Source organism: Oncorhynchus mykiss, chromosome 1 (genome assembly GCF_057628025.1).
Source record: "Oncorhynchus mykiss isolate SJ-2025 chromosome 1, ASM5762802v1, whole genome shotgun sequence".
In the NCBI taxonomy this organism is placed as follows: domain Eukaryota; kingdom Metazoa; phylum Chordata; class Actinopteri; order Salmoniformes; family Salmonidae; genus Oncorhynchus; species Oncorhynchus mykiss.
The window spans coordinates 44209272-44223292 of NC_143022.1; the positions used below are offsets into that span (position 1 = coordinate 44209272).

The following is a 14021-nucleotide window of genomic DNA, read 5'->3' on the forward strand; positions in this document are numbered from 1 at the left end:
AGTAGTCCTCTCCTTATTAGACGTGTTGGCCTGTTTCCAGGCCTTAGAGAGCATTTGGTCAGACACACAGAGATGGTAGTTAGTTTGGCGCAGTACTCATGTTTACATATTATAATAAAACAAAGTATTTGTTGAATACTTGGCTTCAATGTTTTTGATGCTTATCATCATAGTTGTTGTAGTCTCAGGCCATATATTGGATGGATACCATACTATAATGTACTGTATCAGTCTTTAGTAAGTACTGTAGTTCCCATTAGACTAGGCCGAGGTTTCAATATTTTTTTCTCTCTTTTGTTATCTCCCAACTTAGTGAATAGTCTGTGAGTAGAATCAGTAGCATAGCCTATATCTGTGTGGGGTAGTGATGTTTTTACCTAGATATTCGGTTGGTGACTGTAAGACTGCTTACTGCTTAGCATGCCCGGTTTATCATACTGGAGAGATTTCCCTCTCAAAGACAAAAGCTTAGCGTAGCACCCTGTATTATATGCATATTCAACAGCGTTTAAGAAATATATAACCTTCAGCAGGGTTATCTTTTGATCAAGCCATCAATGTCTAGTGATTATTCACTAAATGTGCTAACGTGTTAGCAATTAGCATGTTTGACATTTCAGTTGAAGTACTACTACTATCAGTTTTTTGATAAGAGGTTTAGCAAAAAAAAATACAGCCCCGTATTATTGGCCATCTTACTCTTTTGTTCTATTACAAGATATATCCATTTCATTGTGTTCAAAAAAGAGACACCAACCTCGTATCCAAAGTGTTTTACTAGATCCTAGGCTAACCTTCTAGTAAAAAAAGACTTGCCTGTCAACTTTTCATTACGCAGCCCGCTGCGCCCTCCTGTAGACTCTTAAAAATGGTTCTTCACCCACATCTTCTTTAGTGTTGTAACCAAATAATGTCTCATTATTTGTTTTACAGATGAATCTTATGTTTTGAGAAAGTAGATAACAGTTTAATACTAACATATGAATTAGTATGAATCATTTAGGTTAAAAAAAAGTTGTATATTAAATGGTGTGGTCTGCTGCACATTCGAATTGAACAATATACAGCGTGTCCCACAAAATGTGTGTGTGTGTGTATATATATATACAGTTGAATTCGGGAATTTACATACACCTTAGACAACTACATTTAAACTCAGTTTTTCACAATTCCTGACATTTAATCCTAGTAAAAAGCCCCTATCTTAGGTCAGTTCGGATCACCACTTTTATTTTAAGAATGTGAAATGTCAAAATTATAGTAGAGAGAATGATTTATTTCAGCTTTTATTTCTTTCATCACATTCCCAGTGGGTCAGAAGTTTACATACACTCAATTAGTATTTGGTAGCATTGCCTTTAAATTGTTTAACTTAGGTCAAACGTTTCAGGTAGCCTTCCACAAGCTTCCCACAATAAGTTGGGTGAATTTTGGCCCATTCCTCCTGACAGAGCTGGTGTAACTGAGTCAGGTTTGTAGGCCTCCTTGCTTGCACACACTTTTTCAGTTTTTCAGGCTTTGTGATGGCCACTCCAACCCATTTGTGACCAAGCTTTAACTTCCTGACTGATGTCTTGAGATGTTGCTGCAATATATCCACATCATTTTCCTGCCTCATGATGCCATCTATTTTGTGAAGTGCACCAGTCTCTCCTGTAGCAAAGCACCCCCACAACATGATGCTGTACCTTGTACCTTTATTTAACTAGGCAAGTTAGTTAAGAACAAGTTCTTATTTTCAATGACAGCCTAGGAACAATGGGTTCACTGCCTTGTTCAGGGGCAGAACGACAGATATTTACCGTCAGCTTGGGGATTCGATCTTGCAACCTTTCGGTTATTAGTCCAACGCTCTAACCACTAGGCTACCTGTTGCCGTTCTTCGGCTTGCAAGCCTCCCCCTTTTTCCTCCGAACATAATGATGGACATTATGACCAAACAGTTCTATTTTTGTTTCATCAGACCAGAGGACATTTCTCCAAAAAGTACGATGTTTGTCCCCATGTGCAGTTGCAAACCATAGTCTGGCTTTTTCATGGCGGTTTTGGGGCAGTGGCTTCTTCCTTGCTGAGCAGCCTTTCAGGTTATGTCGATATAGGACTCGTTTTACTGTGGATATAGATACTTTTGTACCAGTTTGTTTCCTCCAGCATCTTCCCAAGGTCCTTTGGTGTTGTTCTGGGATTGATTTGCTCTTTTCGCACCAAAGTACATTCATCTCTAGGAGACAGAACGCGTCTCCTTCCTGAGCGGTATGACGGCTGCGTGGTCCCATGGTGTTTATACTTGCATACTATTGTTTGTACAGATGAACGTGGTACCTTCAGGCGTTTGGAAATTGCTCCCAAGGATGAACCAGACTTGTGGAGGTCTAAACATTTTTTTCTGAGGTCTTGGCTGATTTCTTTTGATTTTCCCATGATGTCAAGTGAAGAGGCACTGAGTTTGAAGGTAAGGCTTGAAATACATCCACTGGTATACACCTCCAATTGACTCAAATGATGTCAATCAACCTATCAGAAGCTTCTAAAGCCATGACACAATTTTCTGGAATTTTCCAAGCTGTTTTAAGGCACAGTCAACTTAGTGTATGTAAACTTGTGACCCACTGGAATTGTGATACAGTGAATTATAAGTGAAATAATCTGTCTGGAAACAATTATTGGAAAAATTACTTGTGTCGTGCACACAGTAGATGTCCTAACCGACTTGCCAAAACTATAGTTTGTTAACAAGAAATTTGTGACATTTTAATGACTCCAACCTAAGTGTATGTAAACTTCCGACTTCAACTGTACATAGTGGGGATGATAGCCTGGTTGTGCCCTGAGGCAAGGCTACATGGGCTCATACTGTGTGAGGGCGTCAACCGTGTGTGTGTGTGTGTGTGTGTGATTGTGTGTTCCACTCAGGGCTAAAGGCAGTGTGGTAACTGTAGATCTACACACACTGACCCCTCCGATGTTGAGGGGATATTAGCTATTAACATGCAGAATAGAGAGTGATAGGGAGGAGAGAGGCAGAGCAGCACACAGCTTCCCAGTGGACCCAGTGGTAAACGCACATCGAGCAAGCCTCTCGTGAAGCCATCCATGTTTCACTCCATCAGAGCAGGACATTTTAGAGAAAGTGGTGTGATCCACCAGAAGAATCAATTCCCATATGTCGATTTAATGTATGCTGTCGAGGGTTATAGTGTGGGACGGTGGCAGTGTCAACCAGTCTCCTCTTTTTCATTCGATATTCTATAAGGAATCCCTGTGACTTGACTGATTTCTTAACACCAGAAACCCATTTACTGCACTAACTTAACACAGCTCATGTCTCTCTGTCTACTCCTGTGTTGTGAGACAGCCCGTGAGGCTTTAGACTCCAGTGCACGAACCCCCTTGAGGATAGCAGACAGAGAGACAGTCCTGTGTTTACCCCACTTTACTATCCCTCTGCTTTTAATTCATTCATGCCTGTTGTACTCTCCCTGCGCTCTCCCCATCACTCAGTCAGCCCCAGTCACTCACAATTCACTACCCCTCCATCTCTCTGTCGCTTCGCTCGCTCACTTCTCTCTCTCCTGGGGGGAAAGGCAGCCTGCCTGGCCTACTTCTGTCTGTCTGTCCTCCCTCCCGCTGCGGTCGTATATCTGTCTGATGACATCGTCCTTCGACTCTGAAAGCTGCTGGCAAATCGATGACTGATTGTTTTTTATTCTCCCTCTCACCTCCACTCTCAATCTCTCCATTTTCCTTGTTGTTATATATCCTCCTGCTCCTGTTCCTCTCTTCTCTCTTTTATCCCCCTCCTCTCTCCCTCCGCCCTCTGTTTATCTCTTTCTCTCTCCCTCCTCTGTCTCGCCATTCCTCCTCTGTGTGTCCTCTATCCTCCTCCTTGTCAGCTCCAGGCTCCCAGTGTGAAGGGCTTTGACTTTGCCAAGCTGCACCTGGGCCAGCACAGTAAGGATGACATCATGGTAATCCAGGAGGCCGGCGCCCCCGGCCCTCCCCTGCCCAACCTCAGCTCCAAGGAAGCCGCATCAGAGTACGGCGAGGTCCCCACCCCTAAGTCAAAGGGGACCTCTGTCTCCTCCACCAAGGCCTCCCGCAGCGCACGCAGACGAGGAAGGTCAGTAGCCCCCACTGTGTGTGTGTGTGTGTCTGTGTCTGTCTCATTCACCTCAGCATGGAGATTCCAGTAGACAGGTTTTGAAAGATGTTCCATTCACAAAAGCCCATCTTAATCAATTATTAATGCAGTACACTAGACATTTGATGTATTTTGTTCAAGGGCTTTCCTTCTATAGAAATGCCATATAGTCTATATTTTAGAAGGTAATGGTTTGATATATTGTGATTGTTTTTTCTACTTTTTGATGCATTGTTGCTGAGCTTTGTTTTGTGTTTTGGTTTCTACCTTGTGCACATTGAGCGTGGGAAATGCGCTTCACAAATGAAATATTATGATACATAATCCTGGTAGAAAATGTAAAAGCAGTGACATATACAGTGGGGAGAACAAGTATTTGGCACACTGCCGATTTTGCAGGTTTTCCTACTTACAAAGCATGTAGAGGTCTGTAATTTTTTATCATAGGTACACTTCAACTGTGAGAGACGGAATCTAAAACAAGAATCCAGAAAATCACATTGTATGATTTTTAAGTAATTCATTTGCATTTTATTGCATGACATAAGTATTTGATACATCAGAAAAGCAGAACTTAATATTTAGTACAGAAACCGTGGTTTGCAATTACAGAGATCATACGTTTCCTGTAGTTCCTGACCAGGTTTGCACACACTGCAGCAGGGATTTTGGCCCACTCCTCCATACAGACCTTCTCCAGATCCTTCAGGTTTCGGGGCTGTCGCTGGGGACGTTCAGCTCCCTCCAAAGATCTTCTATTGAGTTCAGGTCTGGAGACTGGCTAGGCCACTCCAGGACCTTGAGATGCTTCTTACGGAGCCACTCCTTAGTTGCCCTGGCTGTGTGTTTCGGGTTGTTGTCATGCTGGAAGACCCAGCCACGACCCATCTTCAATGCTCTTACTAAGGGAAGGATGTTGTTGGCCAAGATCTCGCGATACATAGCCCCATCCATCCTCCCCTCAATACGGTGCAGTCGTTCTGTCCCCTTTGCAGAAAAGCATCCCCAAAGAATGATGTTTCCACCTCCATGCTTCATGGTTGCGATGGTGTTCCTGGGGTTGTACTCATCCTTCTTCTTCCTCCAAACACGGCGAGTGGAGTTGAGAACAAAAAGCTCTATTTTTGTCTCATCAGACCACATGAACTTCTCCCATTCCTCCTCTGGATCATCCAGATGGTCATTGGCAAACTTCAGACGGGCCTGGACATCCACTGGCTTGAACAGGGGGACCTTGCGTGCGCTGCAGGATTTTAATCCATGACGGTGTAGTGTGTTACTAATGGTTTTCTTTGAGACTGTGGTCCCAGCTCTCTTCAGGTCATTGACCAGGTCCTGCCGTGTAGTTCTGGGCTGATCCCTCACCTTCCTCATGATCATTGATGCCCCACGTAGTGAGATCTTGCATGGAGCCCCAGACCGAGGGTGATTGATCGTCATCTTGAACTTCTTCCATTTTCTAATAATTGCGCCAACAGTTGTTGCCTTCTCACCAAGCTGCTTGCCTATTGTCCTGTAGCCCATCCCAGCCTTGCGCAGGTTTACAATTCCACCCTGATGTCCTTACACAGCTTTCTGGTCTTGGCCATTGTGGAGAGGTTGGAGTCTGTTTGATTGAGTGTGTGGACAGGTGTCTTTTATACAGGTAACGAGTTCAAACAGGTGCAGTTAATACAGGTAATGAGTGGAGAACAGGAGGGATTCTTAAAGAAAAACTAACAGGTCTGTGAGAGCCAGAATTCTTACTGGTTGGTAGGTGATGAAATACTTATGTCATGCAATAAAATGCTAATTAATTACTTAAAAATCATACAATGTGATTTTCTGGATTTTGTTAGATTCCGTCTCTCACAGTTGAAGTGTACCTATGATAAAAATTACAGACCTCTACATGCTTTGTAAGTAGGAAAACCTGCAAAATCGGCAGTGTATCAAATACTTGTTCTCCCCACTGTACTTCCTTTCTGACCTACTGTGGACAGCTCAGTTCATTTTCTGTCCCATGACCCACACAGCAGGGTTAGCAGTTTGTGTAGAGTAGCCTATCCCTGGCCTCCCCACTGCCGAACCGTCACAGCTAAATCAGTGGTGTCAATACGTGATGGTCTATTCTCGTGAGACGGGAGAATGGTCGCTCTGACTGAAAGATCATTTCTCCTCGCTAATTGCTTCAGCTAATAGCAGATCATTTAGGCTTGAATGCAGGAGTGGCAGTCAGCACTCTGAATCTGGTGATGTGTGTGATAGTTTGCTGTCACATTGTCACTAATGTAGGGGATTAGAGCGGTAATGATTGAAAGAGAGGATTGATATTGACATGTCCTTGACTCTGGAGAGCTGCGCTACCAAGTTGGATAGGAACTTAATTATGCTGTCAATGGGAATAATCCTAGTGATAGATTATGACAAAAAACTTTTTTATTTTGAGAAAAAGCCATTACAAACGAATTTCCCCCTGGAATTGATTAATTAAAAACCACTATTAAAAGCACTGTTGTTTTCATTCTATATAGTATATAGAGCTTCAGAATTGTGTATACGTGTGTAAGCATGTTTGTGTGTGTGCGTGCTCGCGTGTTTGTACGAACATGACAAGTTTGTGTGTGGCTTTCCGGGGACAGGATCTCTCCATCGGACGGGGACTCCATGGTGAGTGCTGGGTCCAGTGATCGTGAGAGGGAGTCAGCCGAGGAGAACCTGAGAGCTATCGCCACGCCAAACGACAGCAAGCAGGCCCGCAAGATCCCCATCAATGTTTTAAATGGCAAGTGTCCATGGCAACATAGAGAGAAGAGGAGGCGGGGCAGGGGAGCAGAGAGGGAGAGAGGAAAAACATGGGAAATAGAGACTTGGAGGAAGAGAAACAAGCAACTGATAGACAGACCCGGAGTGAAGGAGGAACAGAGAGGGACAGAGAGCAAGAGAAGGGGGAGAGACTGAGTTAGCGTGAAAGCGAGGTAGGTAGTATGTCTGACAGTCTGTTGAAAGACCTGTGTAGTACCACTCTGGCCTGGTTGTTGGGTGTGTACACTGTGCAGACAGAGACCGAGACAACGCCAGCCAGGCACAGACTGAACCTGACTCACCACAGAGGAATGGCTCCAGCAGTACGACCTCAAAGCCCTTCCTCTTGCACGCTACAGTACTTACACACACACACACACACACTACCTCTCAGGGCTGCTACTCAACATGCTAAACAGAGGCTCCTTCGCTTCTCTCCACAGTCTAAATAGGCTTGGCTGAGGCCAGGAGACAGTTATCAGCACTGGAATTTCTTCTTCTAAATGACCCTCTGCTGTGGATGGTCAAAGACCTGACATAGCACTCAGAGTAGTGTATACACACCAGTGATGATGTAGTGCAGAGCGATGTCCGACTCCTCCAGTATTTGCTCTAAATGCCCTGGGTCTGCCGCTGACTTAGTCCCGTAGAAATGGTAGGGAGAGACTATATGGATATGTTTTAAACAGAATTACCTCATCATCTGTTTAACTTGAATCTTTCTGTCCGTTGTTTTCCCGTGACTTCACTTTCTCTGTCTTGTCTGCACTTTCTCTGTCTTGTCTGTTTTGGCTTTCAGGGAAGACTAGAATTGGTAAGAGTTTTGCTTTCTGTCAGTTCAACTTCTCTCGGTGTTGAAGTAGACATGAGGCTTTTGGGACCTGTAGCTGCTGTCTGTGTGACCGTGACGTGACGTCCGTTGTGTCGTGGTTGCTTTGTGTCGTGGTTGCTTTGTGTCGTGGTTGCTTTGTGTCGTGGTTGCTTTGTGTCGTGCTTCTCATCAATCACCACTATTCAGAAGTCAGATGTGTCGTCCCAGAGATGGGGAGCAATGAATTTTCTTGAACAACAGTAGTTTTAACGTTAGCTTTGCCATGAACTTGCCTTTTTCTTGTTGTAGCCCCCCCCCCCCCCCAAAAAAAAAACAACAACATTAGCTTACATTGGAATACATATATAAACATATCTTGACCATGTTAAAAGTAGTAATCTGATTGAATGCAGTTTCATGCCTGTGTAGTAAGTACACTGTTCAGTGTATCTATTTCAAAGGATCTGCCCCCTGGTGGTGAAAATAGTTGCATGACACCTGTAAGTTCTATCACAAACTTGCCTGGCTGTGATGTTGACCTTAGTCTTCCTCCCTGGTCCCCCTAAGGTCCTCCACCAATGAACGGCCATGATGAGCAGCTGTCGTCGGCCTCCATCTTCGAGCATGTGGACCGCATGTCCCGCTCGGCCGACGACAGCCGCCGCTTGTCCAATAAGATCCAGCTGATCGCCATGCAGCCCATGGCCTTCCCAGCCCGGCGCCACGGTGCCACTGTCAACGGTATCAATGGTAGTGGGCAAGAAACACACAGCATCTTCAACAAGGAGGTGAGACGCTGAACCTCTAGGACCCACTAACACCCTTCCTCAGACACATGTATGCAGGTTACAGTAATGAACAGTAGATTCATGAGTTTATTGATCCTCTCTAGTCTCCCCACTGTCTGGACATCCACAAGGGTTCTTCGGCTGTCCCCGTAGGAGAACCCTTTTTGGTTCCAGGTAGAACCCTTTTTTTGGTTCCAGGTAGAACCCCTTTTTTTGGTTCCATGGAACCAAAGAAGGGTTCTACCTGGAACCAAAAAGGCTTATTCAAAGGGTTCTCCAATGGCAGGGGTGTCAAACACATTCCACGGAGGACCTAGACAACCAGGTGAGGGGAGTTCCTTACTAATTAGTGTACAAGGGAGGAGCGAAAACCCACGGACACATGGCCCTGCTTGGAGTGAGTTTGACACCCGTGTTCTACGGGGACAGCCGAAGAACCCTTTAAGCTTCCAGATAGCACCTTTTTCTCTTAAGAGTGTACAGACAAAAGACTCACCTGTATAAATCAAGGTCAGATGAAGTGTGCAGTACGCATAGTAAAGCTGCATCTGGCCAAGTGAGTCACTGCAGTCATGTCTGGCTGTTGTTATTAAGACCCAGGTGGCGTTGAGGCACAAGTCTGAGATCGAGCACCACCGGAACAAGATCCGCCTGCGGGCCAAGAGGAAGGGTCACTATGACTTCCCTGCCATGGACGACCTGGTGGACAACGGTCTGACCACTGACCCCAAGGACCAGGACCACATCTACCACAAGGCCCAGATGCAGATCGACAAGATCCTGGACCCCGACATCCACATGGCCTCGCTGTTCATGGAGCCTAAAAAGAGGTCAGTTATTTGGGGTTTGGGAGGGGTAGGGTGCACACAGTGAGGGGTGTGCATGCGTGGTTGTGCAGTAAATGTACCTGAGCTGCTGTATGTTTCTCATAAAGGATACCACGATTCTGAACTTTTTCTCAAGAGAATGTCATCCAGCTTTTCTTCACTGATGACTGACACAGAAAATTCATTTTTGGAGCTGTACGCCCCCCCAGAAACATCTAGACTAATTTGCTTTGATCACTTTGAACTTGGGAAAAACTTCCAGTGTTTTTTGCAGTCACAATGAGGAAAGTCTCCTACCGGTAGGAGAGTAGTTGAGACAGTGGAAAAGTAGAAGGGAGTTTTTAAAAATGCACCTTCAGTTTGCTAACATTTTAGGGAGAAAGATAAAGATGTCTCCATTGAATAAAAAACCCTCACGTTTGATGTCTATTCAGATTGCCGGGCCTCCATTCCATTCCAAACGACCAGTAGATAAGAGTCCAGGCCTAAACCCTTTGATTCTGTCCCTGCGTCGGAAATAGCTCCCTATTTCCTATACAGTGCACTACTTTTGAGTGCAGCTTAACAGTAGTGCACTATATAAAGATTAGTGCCATTTTTAGACCAACTGGTCAAAAATAGTTAACTGTAGGGAATAGGGTGCAATTTCAGTGTGATTGTGGGTGTTTGTTTGCCCTTCCATAATACTGTATGTGCTGCTACTCTGTATTGACATCTCTCTCTCTCTCAGTGGCAGGGGGAGGCGTTCTCCCAAGCAGAAGAAGAAGCACCAGCTGAACGGCAGCCTGACGGACGCAGACAAGGACCGCCTCATCTCCAACGACAGCGACGGCACCTACAGGAAATACCCTGGGGTCAACAACGTGGCCTATGTGGTGGGTATACCTGTGGAGCATATTGTATACACACACACAATATAAATCTCAGTCAGAGAGTAAAAGGTGCTTTTATGTTGTCAACGGAGAGGAATGTCTTCTTGGTCGGGGTCCAGATGTAACATACATGAAACATTTCTGTTCCTTTTGGCGTTGTTACAAAAATATAACATAATCACATTTTTGTGATTAAAAAAAGTTAAATAACAATAATCATTTTTCATTTTATGTATCTATTTTTTCCAACTCCAAACTGATCTGAATGAATATTAGAGTCATGATGTGTATAATGACTTTGGCTAATGACCATCTTTCTCCTCCCTTCTTTACATTAGTAATACATGAGTCAAATCTAGTCTCTTATTGTTCCCAGTCGGACCCTGACCAGGCCCCAGAGTCCGGGACCCCCTCCCCCAACGACGACGTCTTCCTGGGCCCCAACTCGCCCCCTCCGGGGCATGCCCCTCCTCCGCCCCCCTACATGCCCCCCCAGCCCTCCATCGAGGAGGCCCGGCAGCAGATGCACTCTCTGCTGGACGATGCCTTTGCCCTGGTCTCCCCCAACTCCCAGGGCAGCACGGCCGGCCTCACCCAAACTGGTGTCAACTCCAACCTCCCCAGCTCCAGCCCCCCACCCCGCGGTGGAACCCGCCCCTGGGGCTCGTCTTACCCAGCACTCAGCCCCTTCTCCTCGGTGAGTCTGTATGGCCTCCCCCTCCACAGCTCTATTGATTCACTAACACCTCTGGGGACTACTGACAGCTCTCCTGCTTGGTCCTTGTCCTGCTACAGACGAGTGCAATTGACACCGAAGGGTGTCTCGTAAGTTTGAGGTTTTTGGGGGGGGATTTCACCGGCTTTCGTAAGCGTGAGGTGCAGCAGTGCACCGTTTTCCTAATGTAATATTGATAACAGTTACATACCTCCTTTACCTCGCCACTCAGGTTTTCACTGTCAGTTTGACTCTCCGCACAGACACACTGCATTTACAACATGTTCCGGTTGAATTAGATCTTCTTAGTTACTAATCAGTGAAGGAAGTCTCCGTCTGTCTCGCCCACCCAGCCCCCTGACCCTGACCCCTGACCCCACTCAACTCTACATTACTACAGCACATGAGACCTTCATGCAGCTGCACACTACTACAGTACATTGCGCGAGCCATACGTCTACAGTAATACTGTACATATGTTCCTAACAAACTCCTAAATCTTAGGACATGTGAGCTGCACAGCCCAACCATATGAGACGTAAAGGCTGCTGGAAGTTTGGTATGGTTATTTACCATAAGGCGCAACAAAACACTACAGTTACAGTCCTCTGTTTAACGTGCAATGCAGCAACCCGTTGACTGTGCTTAAAAAAAGAAAATGACCAGTTCGTAATTGCCCTCAAGGCGGTACCATGCTAATGAATTAAATGATAAGATACTGCATTGTGTTACGTGTGGTTATATGAGATTACTGCTATAGCGTGTGTTCCCGATTACACTGATCATATTAGGAAGATTTATAATATACATTCAAATGTGAGAAAGGAGCTGTTTATCATGAATGATATATATTAGGGAGTATTCAACCTCTTCAAACAAATACCAGCACTATATGTATAATACAATAATAGTGGATATGCCAGTGCTTTAAATGTACACTGCATTCCTTTCTTAAATATATAACCTTCTGCTGTTCAAAGTTGATTTTAGGACATGTGAGGCAAGAGCAGACCTTAATACATTTGATAAGAGCAAATAAAGGTTAGTCTCTTCAGCTTTCTTTATGAACATTTTCTTTGACCTTTCCTATTTTAGTTTTATAAAGTTCACTCCCAGTCATTTTAAATTCATACAGACGTCTTAGCAGAGTAATAGCTCTGTTGTCTAAAACCAGCCCAATAAAGACAGTTGGCTACCTCAGGTGTAGAGAGAGCTCTAAATTCATCTGTGCTCTCATAAAAGCCATTCTCAGTGCTTGTTCTGGTTCAGTGCATTAATGTGCTCTGAAAGGTCACTTTTAGAGCAGGAAAACAACATCCAGCTGAAACAAGAGAATCCCATAGGCTATTTCTCCATGTCTCCCAGCAAAACACCAAAGCTTAGTGTGCTGTACGATGGTAGACTATCATGGCGTAATGTAAAATTCAATCAACATACAGTGCCTTGCGAAAGTATTTGGCCCCCTTGAACTTTGCGACCTTTTGCCACATTTCAGGCTTCAAACATAAAGATATAAAACTGTATTTTTTTGTGAAGAATCAACAACAAGTGGGACACAATCATGAAGTGGAACGACATTTATTGGATATTTCAAACTTTTTTAACAAATCAAAAACTGAAAAATTGGGCGTGCATTATTCAGCCCCCTTAAGTTAATACTTTGTAGCGCCACCTTTTGCTGCGATTACAGCTGTAAGTCGCTTGGGGTATGTCTCTATCAGTTTTGCACATCGAGAGACTGAATTTTTTTCCCATTCCTCCTTGCAAAACAGCTCGAGCTCAGTGAGGTTGGATGGAGAGCATTTGTGAACAGCAGTTTTCAGTTCTTTCCACAGATTCTCGATTGGATTCAGGTCTGGACTTTGACTTGGCCATTCTAACACCTGGATATGTTTATTTTTGAACCATTCCATTGTAGATTTTGCTTTATGTTTTGGATCATTGTCTTGTTGGAAGACAAATCTCCGTCCCAGTCTCAGGTCTTTTGCAGACTCCATCAGGTTCTTCCAGAATGGTCCTGTATTTGGCTCCATCCATCTTCCCATCAATTTTAACCATCTTCCCTGTCCCTGCTGAAGAAAAGCAGGCCCAAACCATGATGCTGCCACCACCATGTTTGACAGTGAGGATGGTGTGTTCAGCTGTGTTGCTTTTACGCCAAACATAACGTTTTGCATTGTTGCCAAAAAGTTCAATTTTGGTTTCATCTGATCAGAGCACCTTCTTCCACATGTTTGGTGTGTCTCCCAGGTGGCTTGTGGCAAACTTTAAACAACACTTTTTATGGATATCTTTAAGAAATGGCTTTCTTGCCACTCTTCCATAAAGGCCAGATTTGTGCAATATACGACTGATTGTTGTCCTATGGACAGAGTCTCCCACCTCAGCTGTAGATCTCTGCAGTTCATCCAGAGTGATCATGGGCCTCTTGGCTGCATCTCTGATCAGTCTTCTCCTTGTATGAGCTGAAAGTTTAGAGGGACGGCCAGGTCTTGGTAGATTTGCAGTGGTCTGATACTCCTTCCATTTCAATATTATCGCTTGCACAGTGCTCCTTGGGATGTTTAAAGCTTGGGAAATCTTTTTGTATCCAAATCCGGCTTTAAACTTCTTCACAACGGTATCTCGGACCTGCCTGGTGTGTTCCTTGTTCTTCATGATGCTCTCTGCGCTTTTGACGGACCTCTGAGACTATCAAAGTGCAGGTGCATTTATACGGAGACTTGATTACACACAGGTGGATTGTATTTATCATCATTAGTCATTTAGGTCAACATTGGATCATTCAGAGATCCTCACTGAACTTCTGGAGAGAGTTTGCTGCACTGAAAGTAAAGGGGCTGAATAATTTTGCACGCCCAATTTTTCAGTTTTTGATTTGTTAAAAAAGTTTGAAATATCCAATAAATGTCGTTCCACTTCATGATTGTGTCCCACTTGTTGTTGATTCTTCACAAATACAGTTTTATATCTTTATGTTTGAAGCCTGAAATGTGGCAAAAGGTCGCAAAGTTCAAGGGGGCCGAATACTTTCGCAAGGCACTGTAAATAGCAATATTATGCTCCAGTCTTTTGTGTGTAAA

At 44.4% G+C, this 14021-nt stretch overlaps 1 protein-coding gene across 4 annotated transcripts in view; it reads left to right on the top strand.

Moving 5' to 3' along the window:
• Positions 1-14021, top strand: part of si:ch211-1e14.1 (UPF0606 protein KIAA1549) — a 92233-nt gene that overhangs the window by 63285 nt on the left and 14927 nt on the right. For 2 of the 4 annotated variants that reach the window (XM_036977756.2, XM_036977764.2), the window contains exons 12-17: positions 3894-4120; positions 6763-6905; positions 8304-8524; positions 9119-9354; positions 10082-10226; positions 10600-10920. In XM_036977756.2, the coding sequence (XP_036833651.2) occupies positions 3894-4120; positions 6763-6905; positions 8304-8524; positions 9119-9354; positions 10082-10226; positions 10600-10920 (1293 nt within the window). The remainder of the gene's footprint in view (positions 1-3893; positions 4121-6762; positions 6906-8303; positions 8525-9118; positions 9355-10081; positions 10227-10599; positions 10921-14021) is intronic. The other 2 variants (XM_090231204.1, XM_090231213.1) reach the window with 1 other exon arrangement.